Source organism: Polyodon spathula, chromosome 17, assembly GCF_017654505.1.
Source record: "Polyodon spathula isolate WHYD16114869_AA chromosome 17, ASM1765450v1, whole genome shotgun sequence".
Classification (NCBI taxonomy): Eukaryota; Metazoa; Chordata; class Actinopteri; order Acipenseriformes; family Polyodontidae; genus Polyodon; species Polyodon spathula.
Window position 1 is genome coordinate 28,099,701 of NC_054550.1, and position 14,439 is coordinate 28,114,139.

The following is a 14,439-nucleotide window of genomic DNA, read 5'->3' on the forward strand; positions in this document are numbered from 1 at the left end:
TATAATCCAGCACATTATGACAAAATAAAGTGGGTGTCTTTTGAACCTGAAATTTGTAATAAAAGTAAAAGGTTTTCTGCATTATACATTCTAATAGCCTATCCTGTTTTCCTTGTGCAGGATATTTGTGAAGACATCTCAGACCATGTGGAGCAGATCCATGCCCTGTTAGAGACAGAATTTTCGCTGAAGCTCCTCTCTTACTCAGTCAACATTATAGTTGACATTCACACAGTGCAGCTCCTTTGGCACCAGTTACGGGTCTCTGTTCTAGTGCTGAAGGAACGAGTCCTGCAGGGTCTCCAAGACTCTAACGGGAATTTCACCAGACAGACAGACATCCTGCAGGCCTTCTCTGAGGATAAGAATGAGGTGAGGGCCTTCTTACGTTCTCACTAGCTTGGTAACTTTCTCTAAAATAAATGTGAGGGATTTGGAGCTGAGAGTTTATTTCAGTTTATTTTATTTTAAAGAGAGAAAGGGGCAGGATCACTAAATGGGGACTGAGACCCACGGGGGTCATTGAAAGATCACATGAAGGTTACACTCCTAAGCATACCCATAGTACTGAAATATTAACATTTTTAATATATGTTGATTTTTTAAAAATGTTTGCTTTATTATATAATGGTATGCGGTGCCTGTTTTTGATGTAATGCCTTGTTTTGTCATGTGGGACCTCAGCAGACCCAAGTCACTTTAAAGTGTGAGAACCACTAGGTTAGTCATATATCAAAAAAACATCCAAGGTAGTATCTATAAATACCTTCTAGCAATGGGACATTCTTAATGTTTGGCTATTTAACTGAATTTGCAATTTTTACTTAATGTATTGTATGATTTGAGAGGTTAAGCAGCCTCTAATATTTATTGTTGTTGTTTTTTGTTTTTTTTTACAGGCCCGTCTTGACTCCTTAACTGAAGTTGATGATTCAGGTCAGTTGACAATTAAATGCAGCCAAGATTACTTTTCATTAGATTGTGGTATAACTGCATTTGAACTGAGTGACTACAGTCCGAGTGAGGACCTGCCAACTGAGCTGGATGCAATGACCCCTAGCCGAATAAAGTCAAAAACCCACGAGGCCTGTTATTACCCAGATTTGGAGAAAGACTTCCCAGAGCTTATCCAAAGTGTGGGCTTGCTGACGGTAGCAGCTGAACGCTTGTCTTCCAAGCAAGAAGAAAACATCTCAAACCAGGAAGGACATTCAGCTTCCACTCCAGAAATCAGTGAAGAAAACAGTGAAACTTCCAAAAAGTCATCCCCTCTGAGTGGGATAGACAAGCCTTCCACTGAGCCATCAGCAATACCTGATAATTCATCTGTTGTGGCTATAGGGACTTCCTGTCAGACACATCAATCAGTTCCAAACAGCCAGCACCACTCTCATTGTGAAAACTCTATCTCCAAGAGACCTATCAGAGACTGTTTTAACTACAATGAGGTGTCTCCAACGCAGCCGTCATTGCCTAAAAAAGCCATGTACTTAGAAGGAATGTCCAGAGATGATATAGAATCGGTCCTCAGCAGAATCCATCCATCATCTCTTTTAATTCAGGCAGAGATGAGCAGAAGCACTCCATCCCTTCTGGATCCCGCAGATAGGTCCAAGTTCTGTCTGGAACTCACATCAGTCTACCCCAGTAATACCTCCTCATCTGTCAGCCAGTCCTATGACTGTTTGAACAAGATCAGTGACAAGAACCATAAAGTTTTAATTAATGCATCTTCATACAAAACTTCTCTAGGTCCAGATAGGCTCAAACTTACAGTGCAAAGCTCTTCAGAAACAGATCGACCAAGTGACCTTGAAGATCAGAGTTCCTACGGGGAATCCAGATATGCACCGAGCACAGAGTCCCCTCACTGCTGCAATGAGATCAGTAGTTCAGCTCATAAAGACAGAGCAGTGAACAGTTATGAGGTGAGAGGCCAGTCTTTAATTGCAGAAGATGATCAAAGTAATCTTCCAGGATCCCCCATGCATAGTAATCAGAAAGATTCCAATGCTGGTAGCCCAGAATCAGCATTGACATCTCTGGTTCCTCTTCTTCCAAAAGACAAACATGAGCGTTCACCAAACCAGAGTAATGGGAACAGTAAAATGGTTGAGCCATGGTATGGATCAGATGAATACTTGGCTCTTCCAGCTCAACTCAAGAAAACAGAAATGCTGGCACAGAAGCTGGAGAACTTGGCCAAGGTCCTGCCCGAGAAACACATGGAAGAAACCATCCAGGATATCGATGACTGGGAGCTTTCAGAAGTGAACTCTGACTTCGAGGCCTTTGCACCTTTTCACCCTAACAGAAGGTATGAAAAAGCTTTTGGTACCAGGATGGTTTCTCCCACATCCTCTAGTGACATTGCCCCATCACTGGATGAGAGCATTGAATCTGGGCCACTGAGTGACCTCCTATCAGAGGATGAACTGCCCATTCAAGAACCTAGAACTGAAAGTTGTGTTAAAGAAAAGGTGCAGAAGGGATGGGTTGGACCGGCGTCCTGTGATGCAGACGACCCCAACCTAAGCAAACAGGCGCTTATTCAGCAGCTGCTTGAAGATATCCACCACCAAGACAACTATGAAGCCGTCTGGGAAAAGATTGAGGTGAGTGACTTTATTTTGAATTAGTCTTAAAACTGCACTGTCCCTCGGCCATATTTCATTAAATACTATCCTAGCTGTTCACTGTTATAATTTAGGCATCTGGGAATTAAAGGGAAACTGTTAAAGTTGTACTTTTGTAGACCTGAACATTTACTACAGAATAATTTATACATGGGGCACTGCACCTTTAGTTACCCCATAAAGTCATAACGTGGAATATTCTACAAACAACACAAATAGAGCACACTGCACATATCTAGAGAACCACTAACCCAATTGCGATAAATATTGGTTTGTTCATTCTGTAAACATTCTACATGTTCTAGAATTCTACATAAATCAATTGTTTTATCACAAAAGGAGAAATACTTGTAGACCAACTCAACAAAATACATACAGGTTACATTAATAGATATAGCTTTAGAATTACACTGTGTAACAAAAAAAAAAAAAAAAAATAATTGTTCCTGGGTAGTAAGTGTTATTTCCTAATTGCTTATGCCTCAAAAGTATAGAACATGGCTGTTATTCCCCACAAACTTTGCTTTTGTGACCAGGACAGTGATATTTCAAAATATCACTATTTCCAATAGGAAAATGGGCAATGTGTGTCTTTTCATTCACATAAAGTCAGAAAAAAACAACATATGAATCCAAATTAACATGTATTTATACTAAAGTAATACAAAGATGACTACAAAACATTTAGAAGTGAGTAGTTTTTTGAGATTTACAATTATACTGTATTTACATGGAACCTAATACCTGTATTTACAGTATAATTGTAAATCTCGAAAAACAACTCACTTCTAAATCTTTTGTAGTCATCTTTGTATTACTTTAATATAAATACATGTTAATTTGGATTCATATGTTGTTTTTTTCTGACTTTATGTGAACGAAAAGACACACATTGCCCATTTTCCTATTGGAAATAGTGATATTTTGAAATATCACTGTCCTGGTCACAAAAGCAAAGTTTGTGGGGAATAACAGCCATGTCCTATACTTTTGAGGCATAAGCAATTGGGAAATAACACTTACTACCCAGGAACAAAAATTGTATTACATAGTGTTATCATCCATAGCATTATCTACTGTATACTGCTATATGTATACCTACTGAACGGAATATTATTACTGAACTGGTTGGATATTCTCCAGAAAGTCCTAAGAGTCATGAATGTGAGAGACTTAGATACAAATTCACCTGCCAACTGAGTGCCTACAATCAGCCCTCTATTAAAGTATGCATTGTCTGCTCACTTCTTCTCTATCTTGACTGAATCTGCAGCAGGACTATGCAGCTTTTGTATGTTAAAAATATTTAAAAGGGATTCAATGGGACAGCCAATTTATACAAACTGTGTGTGTGTGTGTGTGTGTGTGTGTGTGGTGTGCTTGCATGTGATACATTTCACAGCTGGTCCAACTGTTGTGGCTTGCCAACAAATATGCACTTTAGTACCACCTTGTGGTCATTTGAAATATGTCACAGATGTTGTCTAAATATTTTACTGTATGACAATTGACCAGGATAGCTGGCTTTGCTGTTCTGCAGATTGTTGATTGATGAAATATCCTTTCTTATAAGGAAATTGTGACGTGTTATTTTGGCCTTGCAAGGTCAGAATCTGCCTAAAATTTCCTCTGTTAACAACAACTGAGCTGTCCCTGTGTGAATTAGCATATGGGAAATCTGGTTATTCATGTAGGTGTTAGAACATGAAAATCAATTACTCTTTTAAGATACCTTAATACATGTATGTCAAATTGTGTTATATACAAAGTTTGCAGTTAAAATATATATTTTTGTTAAAGATTTTCCTTTTAATAAAACATAACATAACAAACTGAAAATTGTTCTCGAGAAATATGAACCAAATAAGCTGTATGTTAACTGAAAGATATTTTTCCTTTTAAGATGTGTATTTGTTTTCAACATTCATTTTCATTTTCCAGTTACATAAAAAGGATGAACACAGAATCCTGTGCAAATTGGAATGAAGTTCTAATGATGAAGCCTGGTCTCTTGCAGGAGCTCTCTACGTGATGAATGTGTTCATGCCTCTCTCTGCCTAATCATTATCTCATTTCATTCTGTTTTTTAATTCTGCTCTATGAGAACAAATTAACATTGTTCAGAACTACGGTAGTTAAAAGAAGCAGGCAACCCGAAATGATATGGAACACATTCCAGTGACTGATTATATTAGCATACAAATACAGTAGCATTACAATGACTTCATTCTCGGGCAACAGGCATCTGGAAGTGACACCAAACTCAGACACTTTTCAGATACCGGGGCTGACATTGTGACAATTTGCAGTGCTCATTTTTGACTGCATTTTTAAAGTAAAGTAATACTAACAGTATTTGTAAATGTATGTCTTGAAATAAATTGCTTCAGTCATCTTCTCTATAGTCAAGTAGATTAATTGGTAAAAAAAAAAAAAAAAAAAAAAAGGTCAATTAAAACTAATGTCTAGTAATTAATGCAATAATATGTAGTTTTAAGAATACTAAGTATTGTGTTCTGTGAGTGTTGTCATCTATGCCACTGTAAACTGGTCGCAGAAAAAAGAAATCTGTATCTTTCCTCAGATCAAGTGTATTGGAATTATATTATACATGTGTTCCAACATTTCACTATGATGCCCATTTTAATGTGGCAAGCAGTTGTAAAGGTGTTGTGTTAAAGATTTGTTTCACTTAAAAAGAAAGGTATTAGGTTTGTGCAAGAAAACAAAAGCCCGAAATGTAAATGTTAGGATATGATTCCATTGCAATATTAAAGTTAGATATGTTTTTTTTTTATAATTAGTTATTTACACCACCATTATGGCAAGGGCTGTTTAAGAACCACGTTTTAAACACATTACTGGGATTAATGCTTCATATAATTCCATTCCATGTGTTCCATATATTTTAACCACAGTGATAGCAATATCAATATCATGATATATACAGTATAATGCTCATTCCCTAGTACAGCACCACCTTGATATGATACTAAAGTATATCAGTTTTGTTGTTAGTTAGGCAATACAATGAGACACAATGCTGAAGGTCCTTTTAGCCTGTAACAGTTTGCCTTTTTTGTTCAGTTGTTAAGGCTTTGGATTTGTATTAGCCAGTCAGAATCAGTAATAACTAGTGATACTGTGTATTGCGCAATTGCCCCATCTAGTGGTCCGCTGTGCAAACTTAAATGGTGTCTATGACCTCTACACAGTATAGAAGGTGAAAGCTATTGTAAATATGCCTGGTGGCCATCTTGCAAGCATCCCTAATAATATTGGGAAATACATGTTTTTATGAGGACACCTACCTATTTTGCAGTACTGTGCTGTGCACTGAAGCCCATAAATAAAGTAATGTGCACTGAAGCCTGTGCAGTATCAACATGCTTTGCTATTGCACTACCAAACAGTCAGCCTTGAGGAGTCTCTTCAGAAGAACACTTTGCTAGAATAGATAGTATACATGGCTAATAATAATAGAGAATTAAACAGAACACACATAGCATGGTACTAAACATGTAGGGCATTCAATATTAGGGGAATGCACTATAGATTATAGGGAGTATCATGCCAAGCCATTTTTTTGCTCCACGATCTGGATTACAATTCTTATTCTTAACATCATAAAAAGGCCACCAGAGCTTTCATTCCACAGGAAGTGTATCATCTCTGTTTTTCTTCGCTTGGTTTGGTCTGTTTTATTTTGTTGAGTGTGGTTGCTTGTCTTGGATCAGCTGACAAGTGCTGAGGAGTTTTGAAAGGTAAACGTGTACTGTATTTAAATTCTACAGTCCTCAATTTAAACAGGTTACAGTGACTGGATTGTAAATGAGAGCTATTTTGCTGTTTTAAACCACTGGTCTGCAGTCAATACCACCTCAAATTCTGATCTCAACTGGAATCTAGGCAGGATTCGACATCATTGTTTCCTACAATGGATCTCAATGTGGGGTTTATGAGACCAAGTATCAGGCATGATCAAAAAAAAAAGAAAAAAGAAAAAAGAAATCCAAATCCAGCTTCTTGTATCTGATACCAGATATATTCAAACAGATGTACAGGTGAATTACATACAGATGTGATTCTAAGCACAGTCTGCTCTGGAATTTCACATGCGGTGTAGACACAGACAAGCTACTTCATAATGGCATTCAATTTGTTTTCCATGTTGTATGCAAGTGTCAAGAGTCAAGCAGCATTCCCCAAATATTTCTTTTGTGTTCTGAAATCCTCTGTATTGCAACACACATTGTCTATGTATCAGGGCTTATAGATGCAAAATGACCTCTACAGCTGTGTGAACTCAATAGATAATATTTGCCTCACTGGGAATATGCATTACGGTAAGTCAAAGCCTAAACAGAATGGATGGTCTTTGGAATGAAGAAAGACTGAAAGCTATGTTAATTAAAAAAAAAAAAAAAAAAAAAAAAAAAAAAAGCTGCAATGCAGAACTACACATTTTGTCCAGCAGATGGCACAATTTGTTTAGATTAAAAAAAAAAAAAAGTCTACTACTGTATGATACTGCAAATAATCATTTTGTCCAGACAGTACAAAACATACATTTCTGTAGTGTAATTGTTCTCTAAGGGTGTCAATTATTTTTCTTGATTTCATGTGATACATTGTTCACTGATTGAAAAACACTTAATTTCTAACAAGCTGTGTTTTCCTCATAGGGGTTTGTCAGCAAGCTGGATGAATTTATTTGCTGGTTGCACGAAGCTCTGGAAGCAACAGAGAACTGGACTCCTCCCATGGCAGAGACAGACAGCCTCAAGTTGTACCTGGAAACACACTTGGTATGGCAACACTGTTCATTGATGAACTATACTTGTATGTTAAAGAGTAAACAAGCAGAGTATGGGTGTGTTGGGTTTCTCAATCAACACTCAAGTGTCTGATATAAGTGACTGCAGGAAAGACAGCTATTGAAAACTACAGTTATACTTTAGGTAGTGCAAGGTAAGCTTTATTACTACACAATTACAGAGTATAGTTTCACAGATTGATTTCCTAATAGGTATTTGTAAATGCAGAATGATCGGGATTGGTTATTTTTTGCCCGTGCTCTCTCACTCAGTCCCTTCGCTCACTAAATATCTTGGAACAGTATTCCCGAAAAGGCAATTGTTCTGTTTCTGCAATTAAATCTGTATAAACTGGTTGCTACCTTGTAACTGAGGAATAAAAAAAAAACACCATAGTTTTACAACATAATAATGCCCACCTAATGCCATAAGAAAAACTTCATGTAATTTATAATTAATAATCTCCTTTAGAGTAGTGGGTAATAAATAAACATGAGGAGCTCAAATATCATCTCACCACTGTGCTTTGAGATGACAACACTATATATTTATATGTGTGGGTTTTTTGCGTTCATTTCTGTCTTATGTTTTGTCTTCTTTGCCCTAAAGTTTAAAGGAATATACGTGTATGCCTTTTTAAAAAATATGTTGTGAAATAACATCAGAATAATGCACGGATTTTAGAACAACTCTTGCAGCACAAAAATCAATACGCTGGGAATGAGAGGTGCGCATCACCAACTGACACAGGAGAGATGGGGATCTGCAGGTTGGAAGAACAGAAACCTTGTCAGACCTATGGGATGTGGGTTACGAAAGGTTGCAGATATCAGATAGACCCATTTTATAAGGGATTGAAGTGTACTAAAAATCAAATGGCTATTGATTGCGCACAATGGCAGATTTAAGCTTGCGAATCAAATTACTGAAGCTAAAAGAGAAGGAAAAAAAATATCCAGTGGTAGACCACCTTCTGTTAGTGACTGCCATGCTGCAGTTGGCTGAGAAAGAAAATTGAAAGAGCATTCATGAGAGGGGACTGCCAAAGACGGATTTAGAGTTCCAGTTTTGCATTTTCTTTGGCTTTTATGGATGCTTTAGTGTACATCCAAGCCTGTTTTATCATTTCCCTGTTGATAGAAACTGAACAAGAGGAGATGAGAGCAGACTCTGTTTGTGTGCCACTGTATGTTAAAAAAGGAAATGAAAAAAAAATAGAGACAAAGTTGTCATTCCCTTGGAAACGACAGTAAAGGGCACTTTAGCCAGTCCTACTGCAGCTGCCAAGCTTGTGTAATTAAATCTGTGCAGGAAATGCAGATGAACTATTCACAGTGGGTTCTAGAGGATTCCAGTATTCAATACTTAATCACAGCCTCTGTACTCGATAAGTGTGAGTGGCGATGGAAACTGCAGGGGCTCTGGGGAACAGAGGGGAGGCAAATTAGAATCTCAAGCACACTAGGGATGTATATATAAAAAAAGAACGTTCATGTTTTGACAATCTCTTCAGGTCTTATTGGGCAATATTCACAAAACTTTAAGAAAAGTTTTTGAAAGTGATGTTTAAATAAAAAATAAAAAATAAATCATTAGCAAAACCTTTGTTTTGTGAATAGGACCCATTGTTTATCTTTGATTGCTATTTGCAATAGCTTGTTACATTGTTCTGTGTGGCACAAAACTTGCACTTGCACTTTGCCCCTGAGAGATTCTGTTTGTTTTCTTGACAATTCTTGTGCAATTGCAACAGACAAAAGCTAAAACAAATGAGAATTGCCTTTTTACAGAGACACTGGTGGTAATTCATGGTAAAACATGGCACTTGTGTGCAACAGGTCCTTTAAAATGTTCTATTTATGTTTTTATTAGAAACAAATTCAAACACTGGGTTATTGTATTAAAAAAACATTCAACTGTATCAAGGATGTCAATTATGGGACGAGTCCTATCTAATTTTGAAATCCATCTAAAAACATAAAAGAGTATTGCCTGGATATGAAATACTAAACTAATATAAGTTTGTTGTGCGTAACATTTTTACCTGTTGCATTTTAATGGGAGACTAATAGTAGAAGGTGTTGGTTAATATGGCACATTTAAATTAGAAGCTTTCAGTATCCCAACTTCCTACAGAGAGAGATGGGATATCCTTAGAAATTAAATGTTGTACTCTACCTTGTTTTTAGGCTTTTTGAATGCAGCTCTCGAATTGATTGAATGTGACGACCTGTGTCTCTTTTCATTTCCCTCACAGAGCTTCAAACTGAACGTGGACAGCCACTGTTCTCTGAAGGAAGCAGTGGTGGAGGAGGGCCGCCAGCTCCTGGAGCTCATTGTGTCTCACAAATCAGGTAAACTCTTCCTAGGATGTGACAGGGCTGTAAGAGCGACAGGCTACTGCTGTAAATTATCTTATTTAATATTAATGTTTATATTAACATACTGACCTTCACGATTTATAAATGTTTCAGCAACTACATTCTGCTTGGAATGGAAGCCTGTGATGTAAAGTGTAATTCAGCAATGAGTTTTGTCTCTAATCTTGGCCCTGATTAACAGTACACTTACTGGGACAGCAGGCAACAAGTCTGAGCAGAATGCTGTATATCACAAAGGCAGAAACAGGGAGAGGCTCTGACAAAGAGAGGTATTAAGGTATAGCAGGATAAATGGTATTTAAAAAAAATATATATATTATTCCTCCACCTACCCTGTTTCCTAATTTAAATCTTTAAAATTGCCCACCTTTATGCTGGTTAGTCGGTGCTCATAATCTAAAGGTTCTTCATTTACTGTAATAAAAACATTTGTCACTTCAGTTAAATCAGCTGCTGACTGTCAAACTGGTTCTGAAGGCCAGAGAACCAGACATCATTCCCCAATTTATAAGTGAATTATTTGAAACGATATTCCCTAACTTCCAGGATGTCAACAAGCAAGCTGCTAAGCAACTATCAGTGCTATAGAGCCCTTTAAGAACAGTAACAGTATACCATTGAAAACCCTGAATTCAGTCTGTCAGGGCACTGGTATGCGTTTTATTTGTATTCACTGTGCAACACGTGGCATTGTGTGAGTGTATTTAATTTCAATTCCCTCCTGGTGCTTATTTACAGCACTTGAATTGCATTTATTTGTATAACTTTTATATCCCCTTCAGTCACACATTTTTAATTACATTTTTAGAAATCTTAAAACAGTTTGTGGGAACGCAAAAAAAAAAAAAAAAAAAAACATACATGCATGCATTATAAAATAGATACATAGATAGGAAAACGTAACATGGTATAATTGTGCACACAGTGACCGAAGACACCATTTCACCCAGAACCATAGCGTACATTAGCATAAAAACATATAATACAGTATGTGTCCAAGATTAAGATGGATATCCTCTGTGGATAGTGAAACGTTTCAATAAGTACATTAGAAATAAACCCATTTCTTGCTATGCTGCCTCTGAAGGGCTTAAAGACATGCTGCAGATGATTCTAAGTCAGTGGCAGGAACTACAGAGGCAAATCAAGCGTCAGCACAGCTGGATTTTGCTAGCCTTGGAGATCATCAAAGAAGAGATCCTGGCTAGTGATGTGTCTCAGGAGGACGAGCATGGAACAGGGAGCCCCAAGGTAAATGGCTTGAAGTTTCTCTTATTTCCTCTTTATTTCCCAGCTGGGTTTGAACTGGTCCAGTCTCCTCCCTGAGGCTGTTATCCTTCCACTGGGTAAAATAAATAAGATGGTATAAGTTTCTTTGATTTGCATAATAAAAGGAAAGTATGAGAAAGACATCCCAGTTAAGTTTTCCAGCGATATTGATGCACATAGCTTGACTTTTCTTGGAAGAATTATGTATATATATATATATAAGTACTGTAATTGAAAATAGTGTGTGCATATATAAACAGAATGGCAAAACAAATAGCGCTATTCGTGTAATATGAACAATCAGAATGCTTTTAAATTGTTTCTTTGCAATTATAAATCACTATAATCAGTGCAATCATTCAGCTCTGACATCCATTAGCTGCTTGGTTACAGCAAATTAACAAAGAAGCGAGAATGTGATTCATTATCTCATTCCTGTTAATGACTATCAGATGCATTGTCTAATCGTTGTAGTGGGAGGAAGGTCATATGCTTTGCTACAAATCTTCCTTCACTGTGTGTTTAAATCCTCAAGACTGTGCCTGGGTTGAATAAACAAGCACTTCTCTGAAAAGAGGAAGGAAAGGTCACCAGTCCGGAGGGCACCTGTTGACAGCACCTTGACTGCTTTTATTGACTGAGACAGCTATGGTTGAGGGTGCGGACCTCCTAGATCAAATGAATACACTCTGCACTATGTGTCTGTGTGTTTTAGGGCAATATACACCCAGGTAATATCAGTACAGGTATGGTTACTGTAAAGGAGAGGGTGGACTGACTATACATGGATTAAATCAAACATGCAGTGGCTTACAGTATAATGATTTTGGCACTGTAGTAACATAGTAATGTTTAATATCACTAAAGTTCTCCAACTATAAGGCCAGTATAGTTTTTATTTAATTATGGTATTTGTTAAATAATATTTGAATGATCTAAAAAGCAATGGGTCTTATTAATGTCATCCTAAAATGTGTAAGCCTGCTGTAGTTTTTATTGCTGTGTTTTTATTGTAGAGTCATGTTTCATAATGAATCATTGGTTCTTTCTTATTATTGTCAACTACGGTGGCATGCAGATGTTGCCATTTCCCATCTTTCCAATCGGCCATAGCTGCTTGCTCATGATCAATATAAAAATAAAGGTGATAGAAAATATAGTCTTAAGAATCCATTGGTATGTGTGGTTACTTGAAACTGAGGCAGCGCACCAAACTGGGTTATACAGGAGAACCAATACTGACATTTAAAATGTAATGATTTTACATCTTAATTGAGTTTGGTGTTAAAACACCTGTTTGCCATTTATATTCATGTGCCAAATTAAATATTTATCATTTTATTTGCATGAGCAAGAGGGGCTTCTCTTCAAGTCAATGGTCAGGGCTTTTCTTTTCATTAGCCAGTCTATCTCTGGCAATGTCGGGCTGCTTTATATGCGAGAGGATTGTAACATATTAGTTATTTACTATAAGAGTTTCATGGCAGAAAATTATTTAAAATATGATGTATTTCAAATACAGATATATCTTGTTCAGATTAGGTCAGTTTACATATATCCTATCTATCTCTCTCTCTCTCTCTCTCTCTCTCTCTCTCTCTCTCTCTCTCTCTCTCTCTCTCTCTCTCTCTCTCTCTATATATATATATATATATATATATATATATATATATATATATATATTATTATTTATTTAAACGTAATTATGATTGTTTGGATATTATTAACATTTTTACTCGAGAGCGTTCGGCAGGAGAAAGAGTTTCTCTTCTAAGCATGTGTGTGTATCTTAATCTCGCCTGCAACCCTGCTTGTTGTCTTCTGTTCCCATAATTAGCTATTCATACAGTCACCAGGTTCACGTTGCAGGAGGGATGCGTGAACTTGATTTATGATGTGTGAATAAAAATATTGGAATAACACAGCACACAGCTGAGGCAAAGTAATGCATTTCATGCAAACACGACAGGGTGTTCTGTAACACTTTCACACTTTGTAATAGTGACATACACTACATACACTGTATGTATATTCAGTACTGTTCATATAATACTGTTTTTAAATTTGCTTACAATATTATAGGTAATAAGGATACACTGGTATTACAGAATGATAGAATTTAGTTACAAAGTATATTTATCATGTACTGTATCAATACATAAACAGTTGAAGAACATTTTATAATAATAAACTAAATGCAACAGTACTGTAAGAAATATATCAATCTAAATATGTTTCAGGTGAATAGCAGCAATTTTAGCAGTAGCAACTGCACTAATCCTTAGAAGCACAGTCAATATTTGGTCATTATTTCTGTTTCATGAAACAAGACACAAAAGTGCAATGCTTGCTGTCATTCCGCTAATATTTTATATTCTGAGAAGTAACATTCTCCCTTGTATGCCATTAAGGTGTGCATAACCCTGTGTTAGTCTCTCTCGACAGCTATAACAGTTTGTTATTATTGCACTAAACATATGCTCATTTTTTTAAAATCTGAATTATTTTAGCTGGGACCATAAAGTTTTAATGGTTCTGGATGCTTTCAGAATTGTAATATTATAAGAACCCATTCTGCTTCTTTATTATGTTATAATTAAAATACAGGAATATAATTTTACTGGTACAGCTGAATTCAAACAGACTTCAGACAGCATATTTGTTTTAATTTATTTGTAGTTTGGATTATTTATTTTGTGAAAAATCCTAGTGGTAATGTTTTTATTTAGATCTCTAATTTAAAATGCAGTTTGAATTATCATTCATAAACGTGCACAAAGATACCAGACCAATATGTATGTAATATGATCTCTCTCTCTCTCTCTCTCTCTCTCTCTCTCTCTCTCTCTCTCTCTCTCCCACCTACAGCTATGGATGTTCTAGACAGGTCCCTTCCTTTCTTTCATATTCAACTCTTAGAATAATCTCACTCATATTCATCTCTTTAAGCACACAATACCACTGTACTGTTATTCTTCCTTATCACCCATCAGCTATGCCTTTTGTTTGTCTCGACAGTTTTATAATGTACTGTATGTGAAAAAGAAACTGGAGCTGGAATGAGCTTGCTGCTCTTCTTTTATTGACCCCGAGTAGTTAACAGTTTTCCATTATCGCAGTCCAGGCTCGATGTGAGGTTTGATCGCTGTAGCGAAAGACATGCTGCATTAGAACAGAGCAGTAATTCACACGCACCTGCATTTATTTTCCTTTAATTAATGGCGGAGCATACAGAGGTTGTCTTCTGTCAGGCACAGCTATCTAACAGGAGATGGCAAACTGTCAGTGCAACACAGTGTAGTGCATTTCAAAGGCAGGATAACTAACCTGCTGTCA

General features: G+C 36.7%; 1 protein-coding gene across 2 annotated transcripts in view; it reads left to right on the top strand.

Moving 5' to 3' along the window:
- The window catches only part of LOC121330021 (A-kinase anchor protein 6-like), a 108,720-nt gene that overhangs the window by 25,402 nt on the left and 68,879 nt on the right, over positions 1-14,439 (top strand). For both annotated transcript variants that reach the window (XM_041276227.1, XM_041276228.1), the window contains exons 3-7: positions 121-372; positions 900-2,615; positions 7,322-7,444; positions 9,711-9,807; positions 10,922-11,085. In XM_041276227.1, the coding sequence (XP_041132161.1) occupies positions 121-372; positions 900-2,615; positions 7,322-7,444; positions 9,711-9,807; positions 10,922-11,085 (2,352 nt within the window). The remainder of the gene's footprint in view (positions 1-120; positions 373-899; positions 2,616-7,321; positions 7,445-9,710; positions 9,808-10,921; positions 11,086-14,439) is intronic.